Below are 17,851 nucleotides of genomic sequence, written 5' to 3'. Positions count from 1 at the left end.
ACGGTAGACTGAAAGAGGAATCAGTGGTTACAACCCCACGCACTGCCTTTTGGTTGCTTGTGCAAACTAAAATGTTTGAGAACCTTCATTTTTGTGAAATGGCAGGTGGTACATATTGGTTATTAAAAGAGAAGAAAAGGGACCAAGCATCCCTGTCACCAAAGAAATAAAAACATACAGGGGAACAAAATCATGACCAGCGACGGCATTATTCAATCGTCAACCTCACCAACAGATGACACAAAATGCTACACACTGCAGCTGTAACTTACAGGGCACTGAATAACAAGTCAGTATGCTCAGTGTTTCCTCATTCTGGTTTTGGATTTGATTCTGTAAATATTTGAGAAATTGTATTTGTGAACCAGTCACAATGTTCATAGTGACTGAACGCAGGAATTGTGTGTTGATGTTGTTGAAGGTTTACAAGTAAATCTTTGCAATAGAAATTAGAGCATGTATGTTGAATACCTGTGAGAGGGATTTTTGATTTCACTGTTGAGATTAGGAAAAAAAAAGAAACAAGTGGGAACATGAAACATTTTGTACTTTGAGATTATTTTCTTCTTTCTTCTTAATCCAATTGAGGGCTTGTTGTTGAGGGTCAATACACAAAGGAAAACGACTGCATTTGGTTGTGAGGATTCCATTCTGCACTGACAGCTCATCTGGAGGCAAACCATCTGACCCCCATCTGCAAAAAAAAAGAAAAGTTCATGAAAAACCTTATCAAGTCTTTCTAGTGTCATTCATAAGTGCAGTGAGAATTAAAAAAAAAACAACAACACAGGCCAAAAACAATGGCAGATTTTCTCAGTGGGTATAACTCACAAATTTGGAACATGTGGCTCCGCTTCAGTGTGGAGCTACAAAGTGAGTGATGAGGAGGGGCTGTTGGTCATACACTGAATAGTGAAAACCACAATTCATCCATGAAGAGAACAGCTCTCCAATGTGCCAGACATCATAGAATGTGAACATTTGCCTACGCAAGTTGGCTACGACAACGAACTGCAGTCAGGTCAAGACCCTGATGAGGATGGCGAGCATGCAGATGAGCTTCCCTGAGATGGTTTCTGACAGTTTTTGCAGAAATTCTTTGGTTCTGAAACGCTTTTGGAGATGGCTTATGGTAGAGAAATGAACATTCAATTCACAGGTAACAGCTGTGGTGGACATTCCTGCAGTCAGCATGCTAATTGTACACTCCCTCAAAACTTGCGACATCTGTGGCATTGTGCTGTGTGATAAAACTGCAGATTTCAGAGTGGCCTTCTATTATGGCCAGCCTAAGGCACACCTGTGCAATAATCATGCTGTCTAATCAGCATCGTGACATGCCACACCTGTGAGGTGGGATGGATTATCTCAGCAAAGGAGAAGAGCTCACTAACACATATTTAGACAGATTTGTGAATATTTGAGAGAAATAGGTGTATACAGAAAATGTTTTAGATCTTTGAGTTCAGCTCATGAAAAATGGCAGCAAAAACAAAAGTGTTGCGTTTATATATTTGTTCAGTGGAGAATGACATCCTTGTCACTCGACTTGTATTCACTCAGTGGAGAGCTCTGCCAGATAGGCAAAAAGGCTAAGTTCAGGCAAACTGTACAATCGTTGTTTTAAAAAGTTTATATGCATTTAAGGATGAATTCACATATGTAAAAACATACACAAACACTACTGCACTCACAAATACCCTACATGTTGATTTGCTAACAGTGCACAATGAGTCTTCATTCATTTTCTATACCCGCTTACTCCAATCTAGGGTCACTGGGGGCTGGAACCTATCCCAGCAGTCATAGGGTGAGAGGTGGGGTACACCCTAGACAGGACGCCAGTCTATCGCAGGGTGAAATATAGACACATAAATGCATTCACATGCGAACCTACAGTCAACTTAAAGTTTCCAATTCACCTAACCTGCATGTCTTTGGATGTGGGAGGAAGCTGGAGCACATGGAGGGAATAAATGCAAACACGGCGAGAACATCCCTAATCCCATGACTATCTTGCTGGAAGCAACAGTGCTAACCACTAAGCCACCGTGCTCCCCTACAACAAGGATTGTGCTTGTCACATACGAAAAAAAGCTTATACTATTATATTGTGGAGTCTGTCCACCCAAGAGTGCATACTTGTGGGAGCAAAAATGTAAATAGGTGAGGTTTGCACAGGCAACACTGTCAAGGTCAAAAGGTCAGCAGCCTCTGGAACTGTGGATCACACAGTACTTGTTTCCCAGTTAGAACAGTTTGTTGGCATTCATGGTACTGTACTTAAGTGATTTAAATTGTATTTGGCTTTGAGGAGTTTTACCATTATGATTAGTGGCCTCTCCTCATCAACTGCTCCTCTTTCTTGTGGACTGCCAGAGTTCTATTCTTGGCCCTGTTCTATTTTCATTGTACATGTTGCCGTTGGGGTCAATTATAGCCGAGCACAACCTGTCCTTTCATTGTTATGCAGATAATCTGCAAATCTCTCTGCCTATAAGGATTAAAGGAAGTGATGCTTTGTTGTCATTATTTACACTCAACAAAAATATAAACGCAACACTTTTGGTTTTGCTCCCATTTTGTATTAGATGAACTCAAAGATCTAAAACTTTTTCCACATACACAATATCACCATTTCCCTCAAATATTGTTCACAAACCAGTCTAAATCTGTGACAGTGAGCACTTCTCCTTTGCTGAGATAATCCATCCCACCTCACAGGTGTACCATATCAAGATGCTGATTAGACACCATGATTAGTGCACAGGTGTGCCTTAGACTGCCCACAGTTTTATCACACAGCACAATGCCACAGATGTCGCAAGATTTGAGGGAGCGTGCAATTGGCATGCTGACAGCAGGAATGTCAACCAGAGCTGTTGCTCGTGTACTGAATGTTCATTTCTCTACCATAAGCCGTCTCCAAAGGCGTTTCAGAGAATTTGGCAATACATCCAACCAGCCTCACAACCGCAGACCACGTGTAACTACACCAGCCCAGGACCTCCACATCCAGCATGTTCACCTCCAAGATCGTCTGAGACCAGCCACTCGGACAGCTGCTGAAACAATCGGTTTGCATAACCAAAGAATTTCTGCACAAACTGTCAGAAACCGTCTCAGGGAAGCTCATCTGCATGCTCGTCGTCCTCATCGGGGTCTCGACCTGACTCCAGTTCGTCGTAACCGACTTGAGTGGGCAAATGCTCACATTCGCTGCCGTTTGGCACGTTGGAGAGGTGTTCTCTTCACGGATGAATCCCGGTTCACACTGTTCAGGGCAGATGGCAGACAGCATGTGTGGCGTCGTGTGGGTGAGCGGTTTTCTGATGTCAGTGTTGTGGCTCGAGTGGCCCATGGTGGCGGTGGGGTTATGGTATGGGCAGGCGTCTGTTATGGATGAAGAACACAGGTGCATTTTATTGATGGCATTTTGAATGCACAGAGATACCGTGACGAGATCCTGAGGCCCATTGTTGTGCCATACATCCAAGAACATCACCTCATGTTGCAGCAGGATAATGCACGGCCCCATGTTGCAAGGATCTGTACACAATTCTTGGAAGCTGAAAATGTCCCAGTTCTTGCATGGCCGGCATACTCACTGGACATGTCACCCACTGAGCATGTTTGGGATGCTCTGGACCGGCATATACGACAGCGTGTACCAGTTCCTGCCAATATCCAGCAACTTCGCACAGCCATTGAAGAGGAGTGGACCAACATTCCACAGGCCACAATTGACAACCTGATCAACTCTATGCGAAGGAGATGTGTTGCCCTGCATGAGGCAAATGGTGGTCACACCAGATACTGACTGGTATCCCCCCAATAAAACAAAACTGCACCTTTCAGAGTGGCCTTTATTGTGGACAGTCTAAGGCACACCTGTGCACTAATCATGGTGTCTAATCAGCATCTTGGTATGGCACACCTGTGAGGTGGGATGGATTATCTCAGCAAAGGAGAAGTGCTCACTATCACAGATTTAGACTGGTTTGTGAACAATATTTGAGGGAAATGGTGATATTGTGTATGTGGAAAAAGTTTTAGATCTTTGAGTTCATCTCATACAAAATGGGAGCAAAACCAAAAGTGTTGCGTATTCATGATGTAAAGCAGTGGCTGTCCCAAAATTTCCTTTACCTGAATGATGGCAAAACAGAAACCATTTTGTTTGGACATTCTAGCATGCTGAATGTTGTCCCGTCAACCTTTGGTGTTCTGGCTAATTATTTAAAACCAGCTGTCAAGAATTTGGGAGTGATATTTGATAGCTGTTTGAGTTTCAATCAACAGATAAACTCTGTTGTCAAAGCAAGTTTTTTCCAGTTTCTGGCTAAAGTAAAGCCCTTTCTCAGTAGACATGACCTTGAGACAGCCATTCATGCTTTCATCATCTCCAGACTTGATTACTGTAATGAACTTTATGCTGGTGTTAACCAATCTTCTCTTGCCCACCTCCAACTTGTGCAAAATCCTGCTGTTCGTCTTTTAAGGAACACTTCCAAAAGTGAGTATATTACGCCTGTACTCTACTCACTCCACTGGCTTCCAGTTCATTTTGAAATTGATTTTAAGATTTTAATGTTTGTTTTTAAAGCTATTAATGGCCTTGCACCTTCCTACTTGCCTGAAATTTTAACTTTCCGCACTTATAGTAGGATATTAAAGGCATTATTTGGATGTTCTGAGGTCAATATACAAACTCTGGGGTGATTGTGCTTTTGCGGTAGCTGAACCCAGACTTGGAACAACTTACCACCTGATTTACTCACTATTTCTGACCCAGCACATTTTAAATCAAACCTCAAGACTTACTTATTTAGAAAGGCTTTTAATAACTGACATGTTTTGTTTTAATGTGCTGTTCTAACTCTATTGCATGTTTGCTTTATTTATGTGAATTCTTGATCCTTGATGAATGAATGAATGAATGAAAACTGTTTATTTCGAACATTTGATACAACAACAATTACAAGATAGATCAGTAAAGACAACAACAAAAAAGTTCCTACTGTGTACCCAACATGGCCGAAAAGGGGTAGGGTGAAGCATCAGCTTATTTATCCCTACCCCTTCTTCCCCACAACCAGTAATACCCTTTGCCACATATACACATAGATTCCTACACACCTAAACCGATATCAATATATATATATATATATATATATATGTATACACATATATATATACATACACACATCAACATACATACACATATACATACACATATATACACATATACATATATACATATATATACACATATATATACACAAACATAAATATACACCTATACATACCTACTTACATACAAAATACTATATATTTACAAGCCAAAGCAAAAAACAAAAACACCCTAACCCTCACTACCCTTCCTCCTCCCTATACCTAGAAAAAAACATATTTTTGTACCGCTGTTTGAACTGGTTCATGCTTGGACATTGCTTGAGCCCCACTCCCAATCTGTTCCACATCCTCACCCCACAGACAGAAATACAGAAACCTTTTAATGTTGTTCGTGCCCACTGATGCTTTAAATTAAATTTCCCCCTCAGACTGTAATCCCCTGATCTGTTAAAAAACATATTTTTAATATTTGCTGGAAGTAAATTGTTTATTGCTTTATACACAATTTGTACTGTTTGAAAATGAACCAAGTCTGTGAATTTTAAGAATTTGGATTGTAAAAATAGTGGATTTGTATGATCTCTATAGCCAGTATTAGGAATAATTCTTATAGCTCTTTTCTGCATTACTGATAGTGATTGTGTTGTACCTTTATAAGTATTACCCCATACCTCTGCACAGTACTGTAAATATGGTAAAACCAGTGAGCAGTAAAGAATGCGGAGTGAGTTGTGGTCCAGAATATGTTTCGCTTTGTTTAGAACTGAAATGCTTCTTGACAGTTTACTTTGTATATGTTTTATATGAGTCTTCCAGTTTATCTTATCATCTATTATCACCCCCAGAAACTTATTTTCATGTACCCTTTCAATATCTACCCCCTCGACTTGTAACTGAACCTGTATGTCTGTATTACAATAGCCAAATAACATGTATTTTGTTTTACTTAAGTTTAATGATAATTTGTTTCTGTCAAACCATATTTTCAATTTTCCCATTTCTATACTGATCCTCCTCAGTAACTCCTGCAAATCCCCCCCTGAACAAAAAATGCTTGTGTCATCTGCAAATAATACTAATTTTAATATTTTGGAAACATTGACAATATCATTTATATAAATTAGAAACAGTTTTGGACCCAATACTGACCCCTGTGGGACGCCACAAGCATTGTCCAAGCATGATGATGTATATTCCCCCAACTTCACAAACTGTTTTCTGTTACTTAAGTAGCTTCTCACCCAGTGCAACACCAACCCCCTAATCCCATACTGTTCAAGTTTATTGATTAATATGTCATGATTGATTGTATCAAAAGCCTTTTTAAGGTCTATAAATATTCCAACTGAATGTAATTTGTGGTCTATGGCGTTTGTAATCTCCTCAACTGATTCTATTAATGCAAGTGATGTTGAACTATGTGCTCTGAATCCATATTGACTATCAGTAAGTAATTTATGTTTATTTATGAATTTGTCTAATCTATTATTGAATAACTTTTCTAATAATTTGGAAAATTGTGGAAGCAAAGAAACAGGTCTATAATTTGTGAAGTGGTGTCTATCCCCAGTCTTATACAGCGGCACAACCTTAGCTATTTTCATTTGATTGGGAAATTTACCGGTTTGAAATGATAAGTTACAGATGTATGTTAATGGTTCTACAATCCATTCAATGACCTGTTTTACCACAACCATATCAATTTCATTTAAATCGGTAGATGTTTTATATTTACAATTATTCACAATGTCTATAATTTCTTTTCCATCCACTGCTGTGAGGAACATTGAACAGGGATTTCTTTCTATGAGATTATTATCCCAATCCTCAGGTTGGGAATCGGGAATTTTTTCTGCCAAGCTTGGTCCAATATTTACAAAAAAATTATTAAAACCGTTGACTACCTCATCCTTATTTTCCTTCTTGACATTATTATCAATGAAATACTGAGGGTAACTCTGTTTTTTATTACCATTTTTGATAATGCTATTTAATATATCCCATATTCCTTTAATATTGTTTTTGTTATTATATAATATGTTACTATAATATTCCTTCCTACATACCCGTATAATATTAGTTAATCTATTTTTTGTATTTCTTATATCTATTTTCTGCCTCTTTAGTCTTTAGTTTTATGAATTCTCTATACAGTGTATTTTTCTTATTACATGCATTTCGTAACCCTTTCGTCATCCATGGTCGAGCTTGGATTTTTTGTTTTCTGTAGTCTTGTTTAATTGAACAATTTTTATCATATAATGATGTAAATATTTGTAAAAAAGTTTCATATGCACTATCAACATCACTTTCACTGTATACATTTTCACAGTTTTGCTCCTGTAAATCCTTCTTTAATGTGTTCATGTTTTCCTCTGTCCGCACTCGCCTGTATTTTATTTTCTCCTCTGGCTGATTCCGCCGATGGTTTCTATTATAAACGATGAAAACTGGTAGATGATCACTAATGTCATTGATTAATAATCCACTCACAGTGTTATTCTCAATATCATTGCTGAATATATTATCAATTAAGGTAGCACTATGGGATGTAATTCTGCTTGGCCTGGTGATTTTTGGATATAAACTCATACTGTACATTATACTGATAAATTCATCTGTTATTTTATGCTTATTTGGATTGAGCAGATCAATATTTAAGTCACTACAAATGAACACAGTTTTTTGATTAGTTTTTGAGAACATTTTTCCCATACAGTCAGTGAATGTGTTGTGTGTTGGGGGGTGTGGCTGGAGGTTTTGGTGTTGTTTTCTTTTCTTTGCTCCTCAGGTGGCATGGAAGCTGATTTGTCTGTGGAAAAAAGGTGCTGGCTGAAGAATCCTCACCCTCGTCAATATCATGTGAGGCACCTGGGACTGGTGCTCACGTGCAGCCCTAAAGACTTTCAGCTGTAGCGGATAATTGGATGGCGTTCTGCTTTTAAGGCATGTGTGAATCAAGCAGAACTGCCGGGAACTCGACCTTGTGATGTTCGTTTGTGAGACGCTGAGGACCGCACCTGGGTTTGACACATTAAGCCTGTGAAGCAAGGAAGGGTGAGGACACATGCTGTCAGCACACAGTAAAGGTAATTAACTGTTGGACTAATTGTAGATAGTAACTTGATGTTTTGCTACATAGTATACGTGAAATTGTGATGAGAATGGTGTGGCTTGCTTCTCACTGCTGTGGCGTGCAGGATAAGTGATCCTCCACTTATTGTGAGAAGCTGCTCATGTGCATAAAGATAAAAAGTACAGACCTTGATGTGTTGCTGATAGCATGTGTTTTGTGAAAGAAATTTCTATAACTGCTAACGTACCTCACATCTTCTGTGCTTCAACAGAGAGTCAGTTTGTCGTGTCCACCTGGGGGGTGTCTGTTTGATGGTAGTGAGTCCAGGAGCACCGGCCTTCTCTCCCCATGAACACTGGAGAGCGTGCCAGCAGTCACTCCTCTTGAAGGACATTGGGTTGGGGTTTTTTGTATAATTTATTTAGGCACAGTTGAAAAATAAATTGTTTTTTGTTGAAGGAACCGCTTTCTGGTTATTTTTAGTGCTGGGTCCTGTCTGACGCAGGTTCGCTCCTCAATCTGCGTCGACACATAACAGTAGTTCCCGGCCATTCCATAATGGACCCAGCGGCAGAGGCGGTTCCTTTTGCCGAGAAAGTCCAAGAACACTTGGAGAAAATATGGGAGCAATTACAGCATCTCGCAAATCAAATTAAACAAACAGACGCCCGTGTTACGGAGCTTGCAGCGCAAGTCGTTCCGCTTCTTGCTGCGTCAGCTGTGGCATCAGCGATACCGGGGCAGATAACTCCGTCACCCAGGGATTCGGTGTTCGAACCGATTATCTGTCATCCGGAGCCTTATGCGGGAGATGTCGAGGCTTGTGCTTCGTTTTTGATGCAATGTTCTCTGGTTTTTGCTCAGCAACCGGCTTCCTTCTCTTCTGATGGGAGCCGTGTTTCATATGTGACAAATTTGCTCCGAGGTGACGCCTTAGCTTGGGTCACAGCGTTGTGGAGTAACGACTCGCCATTGTTAGGGTCCTTTAAGGGTTTCTCCCGGGAGTTCCGACTGGTTTTTGATCATCCGGTGAAAACGAAAACCGTTGCTCAACGGTTACTGAATCTTAGGCAGGGGAGGCGGAGTGCGGCGGAGTATTCCGTGGACTTTCGGATTTTTTCTGCCCGGTCAGGTTGGAATGCCGCAGCTTTGCGGGGCGTGTTTGTGGACGGGTTAAATGAGTCATTAAAGGACGAGCTGGCGGTCCGTGACGAACCAAACGATTTAGATGAGCTAATATCGTTGGTAATTCGTCAGGATGATCGGATGAGGGAGCGTGGACGCGAGAGAGGATGCCCATCAGAGCGGGGTTTTTCGTCTCGGGGCTTTCCCCGACACAGGTCTGGGCCGCCTCTTCTTCGCCCCACTGAGGCTCCCCCGACGGGACCTCTGGCTCCTCCTGTCGACGAGCCCATGCAGCTCGGTCGAGCAGAGATTTCTGTATTGCCCCGACTATTAGACGTCAAAAAGAATAATGGTGACGTGACTCCAAGTGTTCTGGGACCGGCAATATAATACACATATATACAAAAAAGAAAAAAAAAAACCAGCACGGGTAATTGTTTTTTTTTTTTCTTCTTCTCTCTTTTTTTTTTCTATTTTTGGTTGGTGATTTGTAGGTTTGTCTGGAGGGGGAGGAGTGGCTGTTCGGCGGTTGGATGTCCGCCTGGACTCTTGTCCTTATTGCTTTTTTTATGTGTTTTTAGGTATTTTCTGTTTGGGCTTGTTGGGGTCGTTTTCTTTTGTTGTTTTTTATTTCTCTACATTCCTAACCCCGGCCTCACTTGCCCCAAGACTGTTTGTCTTGTGGGTGGTGGGGTGGTGCAGGTTGGTCACTGAGTATTCTCAGAAGACCTCTGCACCTAGGGGGGGGGTGTTAGTGGCGTTTTTTTTGTTTTGGTTAGGGCCCGGTTCCACTCCAGCCTCGGCGTGCCTTTGTACCGTTTGTCATTGGTGTTGCCGGGGTATGGTGCTGCGGGGACTTACCTCAGTCGGAGGGGTGGCCCGATCTGTTGCCGTTTGCCATTTCGGTGGTTCCACCCCTCCCGAGGGGCTGGGGTATGGTCGAGTTGAGGCACCGGACGTTTTTCCGGTTCTCCGCTGCGCCTTGGGGTTGGAGCCGGGCTAGTTTTTTCCTGTTCCCTTCTCCGGCTTAGTATTGCAAGCGGTTCGCTGCTATTGAGCCGCCGAAGGGCTCTGGGTGGGACCTAGGGTCTTTCGGGGTGCCGGGGAGGGTAACGGGGTTTAGAGTCGTTTTGCCATCCCCCGGGGTTGTTTTTGGTAGTCCTCCGGGGGTTGATTTTTGCTTTTGTTTTGTTTCCTTCCGGGTTCCGCCTCCAGGGTTGATGGGACGGTCCTCTGGGGGGGAATTGGCTTGGGGCTAACTGGCCGAGTGTGCCTGGGTCTGGGGTTCCGGGGTTGTGGGGGGGGCGCCTCCTGGGGTTGATGGTACGGTCCCCTGGGGGGCGCCGTTTTACTCTATGTACACCTGGGGACCTGTGTGGGATCTTGGTTTTGGCTGTTCCTCCTGGAACAGGCGATGAAGGCCTTCTGGGGGGGGGTTGGTCTTTGCAGGTCATTCTGGGAGGGTTGTTTGTTATTTTTCTTTCGTGTATTTCTGTTTATATTGTGTTTGTGGGACTATGTTGGGTTTTGGTATTTGGGATGATTTTTTTTTCTTCCCGGGGTTTGATGGGACGGTCCCCTGGGGAGGTTGTTGGGTGGGTTTTGTGTTTTTTTTGTGTGTTGGATTGTTGGGGTTTGTTTTGGGGCTTTTGTTGACTCCAGCCGGCCTTCCAGCTGCGGTGCCTGTCCTGTTGTCTGTGGTGGACCTCGGGAGCGTGGTGCTGTCTGCTTCCTGGTATGGACCCCGGAGAGAGGTGCTGTTCTCGGTCCTGGTCTGGTCGGTCACCGGGGGGCTTCCCGTTGATGGGGGGGTACTGTTGTGTGTTGGGGGGTGTGGCTGGAGGTTTTGGTGTTGTTTTCTTTTCTTTGCTCCTCAGGTGGCATGGAAGCTGATTTGTCTGTGGAAAAAAGGTGCTGGCTGAAGATCCTCACCCTCGTCAATATCATGTGAGGCACCTGGGACTGGTGCTCACGTGCAGCCCTAAAGACTTTCAGCTGTAGCGGATAATTGGATGGCGTTCTGCTTTTAAGGCATGTGTGAATCAAGCAGAACTGCCGGGAACTCGACCTTGTGATGTTCGTTTGTGAGACGCTGAGGACCGCACCTGGGTTTGACACATTAAGCCTGTGACGCAAGGAAGGGTGAGGACACATGCTGTCAGCACACAGTAAAGGTAATTAACTGTTGGACTAATTGTAGATAGTAACTTGATGTTTTGCTACATAGTATACGTGAAATTGTGATGAGAATGGTGTGGCTTGCTTCTCACTGCTGTGGCGTGCAGGATAAGTGATCCTCCACTTATTGTGAGAAGCTGCTCATGTGCATAAAGATAAAAAGTACAGACCTTGATGTGTTGCTGATAGCATGTGTTTTGTGAAAGAAATTTCTATAACTGCTAACGTACCTCACATCTTCTGTGCTTCAACAGAGAGTCAGTTTGTCGTGTCCACCTGGGGGGTGTCTGTTGATGGTAGTGAGTCCAGGAGCACCGGCCTTCTCTCCCCATGAACACTGGAGAGCGTGCCAGCAGTCACTCCTCTTGAAGGACATTGGGTTGGGGTTTTTTGTATAATTTATTTAGGCACAGTTGAAAAATAAATTGTTTTTTGTTGAAGGAACCGCTTTCTGGTTATTTTTAGTGCTGGGTCCTGTCTGACGCAGGTTCGCTCCTCAATCTGCGTCGACACATAACAGAATGTTTCAATACAAGATCCTGGTGCTCTATATATACAGCTGACTAATACATTTTTGCTTTTTTCTTCACATATTTCAATAGTTATACATTCTAATAAGTTATCAATCACAGTTGTCATATTGTCTACTATTTTATAATCCATGTTCTTATCCACATACACAGCCACTCCTCCTCCACTCTTATTCTTTCTGTTTACACAATTAAATTCATATCCATCCAGTTCAAAATCCATTCCTTTATCTTCATTGACCCATGTTTCTGATATAGCAATTATGTTAAATATTTTTTTAAACTGTCTTAAATATTCTTTAATGTTGTTAAAGTTTGCATATAGACTTCTGCTGTTGAAATGGATTATTGATAATTTGTTATCCGTTCTAATGATCCGATTAAACTGTTCATCTGTATAATAGCAACAACTGTCATTGATATTTGAGAAGAAATTATTGTCCGGGTCTATATCGTGCTCCAAGTCCAGTACATTGTGGTCTGTGTATTTAAATGTTCTCAGTTCTACTTTTCCATGATCAGCAATCCTTTGAGTTATATCCTTCTTGTCTCCAGATGTAGATGAATAGGTAGTAGATGAATAGGTTCCTCTGGTCTGTGTCATGGTGTTGTGATGTGTTTGTGTCCTCATACCTTATTGGTCATATTTGTCCAGATCCTCGATGTTCCTGATTACCATACCTTCGCTTGTTCTGGTGTTCCATTCAATTTGATAAATGTTTTGCAGTTGGATGTCCATGTCTGTTGAATTTTTCCCTGCTTTTTTAAGAAACGAGCTTTCCTGGCGATGTCTGCGTTTCTTTTGGTCAGATGTTCATTGATGAATACGTTTGTTCCTTTGAGTTTCCGTCCCTGTTTTAACAATGCCATTTTATGTTTTCTGTTGACAAACCTCATTATAACTGCTCGCTTGTCTCCATCCTCTCTCCTGGGCAGGGGGTGGCATGCTTCAATGTTATTACAGTCCATTTGAATACCTTTAGATTGCAGGAAGTCAGCCACCTGTTGTTCCACTGAGCTGGCCTCCTGCTCGTTGGCCTCCCCTCCGCTGTCTTCTGACACCGCCCGTGCGTAGGATCGAGGTTTAATATGAATTCCTGTAATAATAACGTCGTTCATCCTTGTGTACTGTTCCAACTCCGCAACACGGTTCTCCAGGTACACCAGCCGCCGGTCTTTCTCGGCATTCTGGATCCGGAGAGCCTTCACTTCTTCCACCAGCTCCATAATGGATTTCTGCTGCATTTTAACCACAGAGATTTCCTCAGACAAAAAGTCCAGGGACTTCTTGATATCGTCTCCCTCCTCCGCCGTCAGTGCCTTCTTCGGACCCATGGTCAGATAACTCCGCGCTGGCGCCTCGGGCCTCGGTAAAGCCGCGCCGGTGGAACTGCGCTGACGCCTCGGGCTTCAGGTGGAGCCGCGCCGGTGGATGTGCGCTGACACCTCGGGAGACAGTCCAGGGTCCGGTACACAGAAAGGCAGGCCACGTAGTAAAGGTACAGATGAGGGCAAGGCAAAATACGTGGTCAGGAACAGTGATATAAAGTAACTCAATGAACTCAGTAACTTGATGTTACTGTAAAGCACTTTGGACACCGTCTGCCTGCTGTAAAGGGCTAAAGAAACAAATGTTGATTGAAATTTAGTACATGCTCACAGAGTCTGGATTTTGGGAGGTTGAAATCTTGATGTAACTAATTGCACTTGACAGACTGCTGTTCCAGAATGCTGTTGCAAAACGGATAGCAATAACATTAATTAGGTGATTAGCTTCTGCCATTTAGCTTCTGCTTCTGGCATTTGCCCCATAAACAAATAATGTGTCGATTAAATTCATTTGAAGAGGTGACCCCACAATATTGAAAATGACAGCTTAGGTTGTAATTTACCTGAAATCTCCTTTAAATTGTATGGTTCTGATCTCACCTGCTGATTTCCACCTCATCAGTCAGCAGGTTTTCCACTTTGAAAGGCTGGCTCATGGGTATGCCTTTGTCTTGTACATCCTTTACCCACATTTCATACACCATTTTATTCCTGAAGTCCCAGCTGAATGCCCCCTCATAGCTCAGGAAACCAGCAGAGATCAGACAGTCACCCAGCAGTCGAACACGTCGCTCATTCAACTCTTCCAGTTCTTGTTTCCAGCTGAGCATGGGAATAATAGGAAGGATGAGTAAAAGGAGACACATTTGAGAATGGATTGTATGAAGTAAAGCAACCTGCAAACCTTTGCGGGTTAGTCTGGTTGAGCTCTTGAGGTGTGTTGTATTGTGATAGTTGATGTCAAGTGTTGTTTTTCGTCTCGACACAAACAGTGGGCAAACGGTGCCACGGCTAATTGGTATTTTTCTGTCACTTAAATCAAAATTCCAAATGCCAAAATGTAATTATGAAATGATAATTATTTAATAAGAGAGACTGTTATTAAAAATATATTCTGCCTCAATCAGCACTTTGAGTATAGCAATACACACCCTCAGAGACCAGACCTTAAACATTGTGCTGCTCATACTGCTCAAATAAGTCCTAGAGGGCTTATGGATTTCAGCCTTACCGTTGGTTCTCAGAGCTGAGGCCAGAGATGAGCTTGTCAGCAGCTACCAGCCTCTTTTCCATGAGCTCAGCCTCTTCCTGTAGGTTCTGTTTCTCCATTATGGCAGCACTGTACTTCTCTCTCAGTGCATGTAACTCTTTCTGGAGTTCACTAAGCTCATTCTGAATTTGCTCCAGCTCTCGCTTACTCTTTAAGAAGTTTTTCTGCAGCTGTGCCAGCTAAAAAAAATAATTTCATATGCAGTTATTCCTTCTGTAAACTTTTTTTTTAAACAAAACATGATGTAATTGGAATTCCATATGTTTTGTTACCCTGTCTCGTTTAGGCTTTATCTCCCTGGCGACCTCACAGTAACCAGTAACAGCTTTGACAAATTTAAGCATTCCAAAACCAGCCCGACTGATATTTTCCATCTCGTCTAATTTAATGTTGGGATTTTTCAGAAATGCTAGTCAGGAGAAAATCAGGGCAAAGTAAATATCAACATTATGAAAAAGGGTGCCATTATTTGTAATGTCTATGGTAAAAGTTCAGAGGTTTCCATGTTGATGAAACAAACATACCTCTGACCGTCTTCAGCTGGTTGTTACTTATGGAATCACAATCCAGCTCCATCAGTGAGCGAAGAAAATTCCCTTCTGACATCATCCCCTTCGCTGACTGCCAATTAATCTCTTTGGAACCACGCAACACCAAGATGCACTCACAGACCACTTGCACTTCTTTGGGTGGCTTGGCAAAGGATCTGGACAACAGACAAAGACATCAACAAGAAACAGATGACTGGCAGAAAGATGAATTTCAAATCAACATATTATTATTCTTTACTTTTTTTTTTCCATGTTCAACTGGGCTTGATATACTATAGTGCAATGTACCTAAAGGTACGATTGGTGCTCAGTGACACTTTGACACTCAGCCACTTTGGGTATCACACAAGTGATTCTTAAAAATGTGCTTGACCAACTCATACAGTATTAATGGGTCAGAGTTTTTTTTAAGTAATTAAAGAAGCAATTCAGCGTATGTTTGAAATGGTATATACTTTTGTGTTTTTATGCTTTTAAAAATACTTTTTGAAAACCCAAAACTCAGTCAGGGGTGCCTGGAAGGCATGGACCTCATTTCTGTTTCAACTGTGATTGAAAACGATTTGGGTACAGCAGCCATTAAACTCCATTATACTAATGCATGTTCTAATGGTACCCAAATTACAGGTAAATGATAAAGATGCATGCAGGCAAGCAGGGTGTACACACATCGTGAACCCACTTATTCAAAGCGGGTATGAGAGTTGAGCTCTTTAAATGAAGGAATGCGCAACAAGACTTTAGATCTTGGTTTTTGCTGTCCTAGCATGCAAAAATTTTCTTATGTAAGACTAAATGAACATGCCAGCTCTGCTTTGACAAGATTTCATACTAACACTTTCACATGAGCGCAATTGTGCTATTTTGATTTATAGGGTGTGAAAACTGGGTGTAAAAATGACAACTGTATCAGGGGATGTATAGGACCTATTGTAGAGCGCTGTATATTTTCATCATTCAAATTTAAAAAATATAATGCAATTCTAAAATACCCTTAGCAGTATGAGCAATGTGTTCATTATAATTTGCAGTTGTTTAATTAATTATTAAGATCCTATTATCTTACGTACAATTTGTACATGTCCAATAAAGCTCCTCTATCAATCAATCAATCAAAAACAATATTTACGTTTTAACGGCATCTGCAGGAGGCCTTGCGTGTGCATGTACATGAGCTTTTAACAAGAGTAGAAGTTGTGCAAATCAAGAATATTTGTGGATCACCCTCTGTGCATTGCAGGTACTAATGAGACAAATTTAACTCCATATGAAGTTAGCTTTGAGTTAGCATGCATGCTAATGTTCACAAAATGTCCTTATAAATCACTCCAGAGGTGTTATTAGGTTACAAAAACAGCATTTTCAGTTTTAGAAGCCTTTATTTCTCACTTACACAGTATGAGAAACATAAAATGAAGCAGTTTTGGTGGCACCAGCCACGGTGCAGCTCTACTGTGATTGGCTGTCATTCCGCCACCCCACCCCAAAAAAAAAAAAAAAAAAAGGAACAGACTGAAACAGAACTTTTTTTTGATGTTGTTGTTTTTTTTATTATTATTATTTAACAGGTTAGTTCCATTGAAATCGAGAACTCTTTGCAAAGGAGACCTGGGCAATTATAAAGTTACAATTCACCTAACCTGCATGTCTTCAAATGTGAGAGGAAACCCACGCAAACATGGGGAGAATATGCAAACTCCACACAGAAAGCCACAGGTGGTAATCGATCTCATGACCTTCTTGCTGTGAAACAACAGTGCTAAACACTAAGCCACCGTGTGCTGCCAAAAATTGCACTCGCCCTACATGGGGCTCGAATCCATGTCCCTGGATTAAGTCTCATGCTCTACCAAAGTCCTTGCAAACTCGTTCCAGGAAGGGCCGAGAGGGTGCAGGCTTTCTTGCAACCACCCACTCCACCAGGTGATTTCACTGCTCACTTGCTCAAAGTGATGTTAGGCAGTGAAATCACCTGGTGGAGTGGGTGGTTGCAAAGAAAACCTGCACCCCCTCTGCCCTTTCTGGAACGAGTGTGAGACCTCTGCTCAACCGACTGAGCCAACCAGGCCGGTGATATTTTAACCTCTTAAAATACTTCTTAAAATAGGTCAAGGTTAGCCATCTTTGAACTTGTCCAAGGTCTGTGTCCTAATAATGTTCCCTGTGACTCTGAAGACACTGGCAGTAACAGGACTGGATAAACAGACGGATGGACGAAATGTCTTCCCAATACCCAATGGTCATATTTGATAGCCTCAGGTAATAAGAGACATATCAGTGAGGTGTCATCAATATACAAGTGTGTGAACGGATTTTATAAAGCATGTTTCTGAAGCATTTTCTCAACTGAGCAAACATTTGTGTTTTTGGGATTGCTGATGGAAAAGCACTCTATAAATCAGGGGTATTCAACTCCAGTCTTCGAGGGCCGGTGTCCTGCACCTTTTAGATGTGTCTCTGGTCTAACACACCTGAATCAAATGGCTGAATTACCTCCTCTGTATGCAGTCAAGTTTTCTAGAGTGCTGCTAATGACCTCATTAATTGACTCAGGTGTGTTGAAGCAGAGACATCTAGAAGTTGCAGGACACCGGCCCTCGAGGACTGTAGTTCAATACCCCTGCTATAAATGCTTATTTAGTCAGTATTCAGTCTG

At 42.0% G+C, this 17,851-nt stretch overlaps 1 protein-coding gene across 1 annotated transcript in view; it reads right to left on the bottom strand.

The window, feature by feature from the left end:
• The window catches only part of dnah10 (dynein axonemal heavy chain 10), a 215,545-nt gene that overhangs the window by 34,321 nt on the left and 163,373 nt on the right, over positions 1–17,851 (bottom strand). The window contains 5 exon segments of the mRNA XM_034187486.1: positions 550–694; positions 13,975–14,196; positions 14,606–14,823; positions 14,917–15,053; positions 15,169–15,350. Of these exon segments, the coding sequence (XP_034043377.1) occupies positions 550–694; positions 13,975–14,196; positions 14,606–14,823; positions 14,917–15,053; positions 15,169–15,350 (904 nt within the window).

The sequence above is a fragment of the Thalassophryne amazonica genome, chromosome 15 (assembly GCF_902500255.1).
Source record: "Thalassophryne amazonica chromosome 15, fThaAma1.1, whole genome shotgun sequence".
NCBI classification, from domain to species: domain Eukaryota; kingdom Metazoa; phylum Chordata; class Actinopteri; order Batrachoidiformes; family Batrachoididae; genus Thalassophryne; species Thalassophryne amazonica.
The sequence above is the reverse complement of the archived record's forward strand: the minus strand, read 5'-3'. Positions and strand labels throughout refer to the sequence as shown.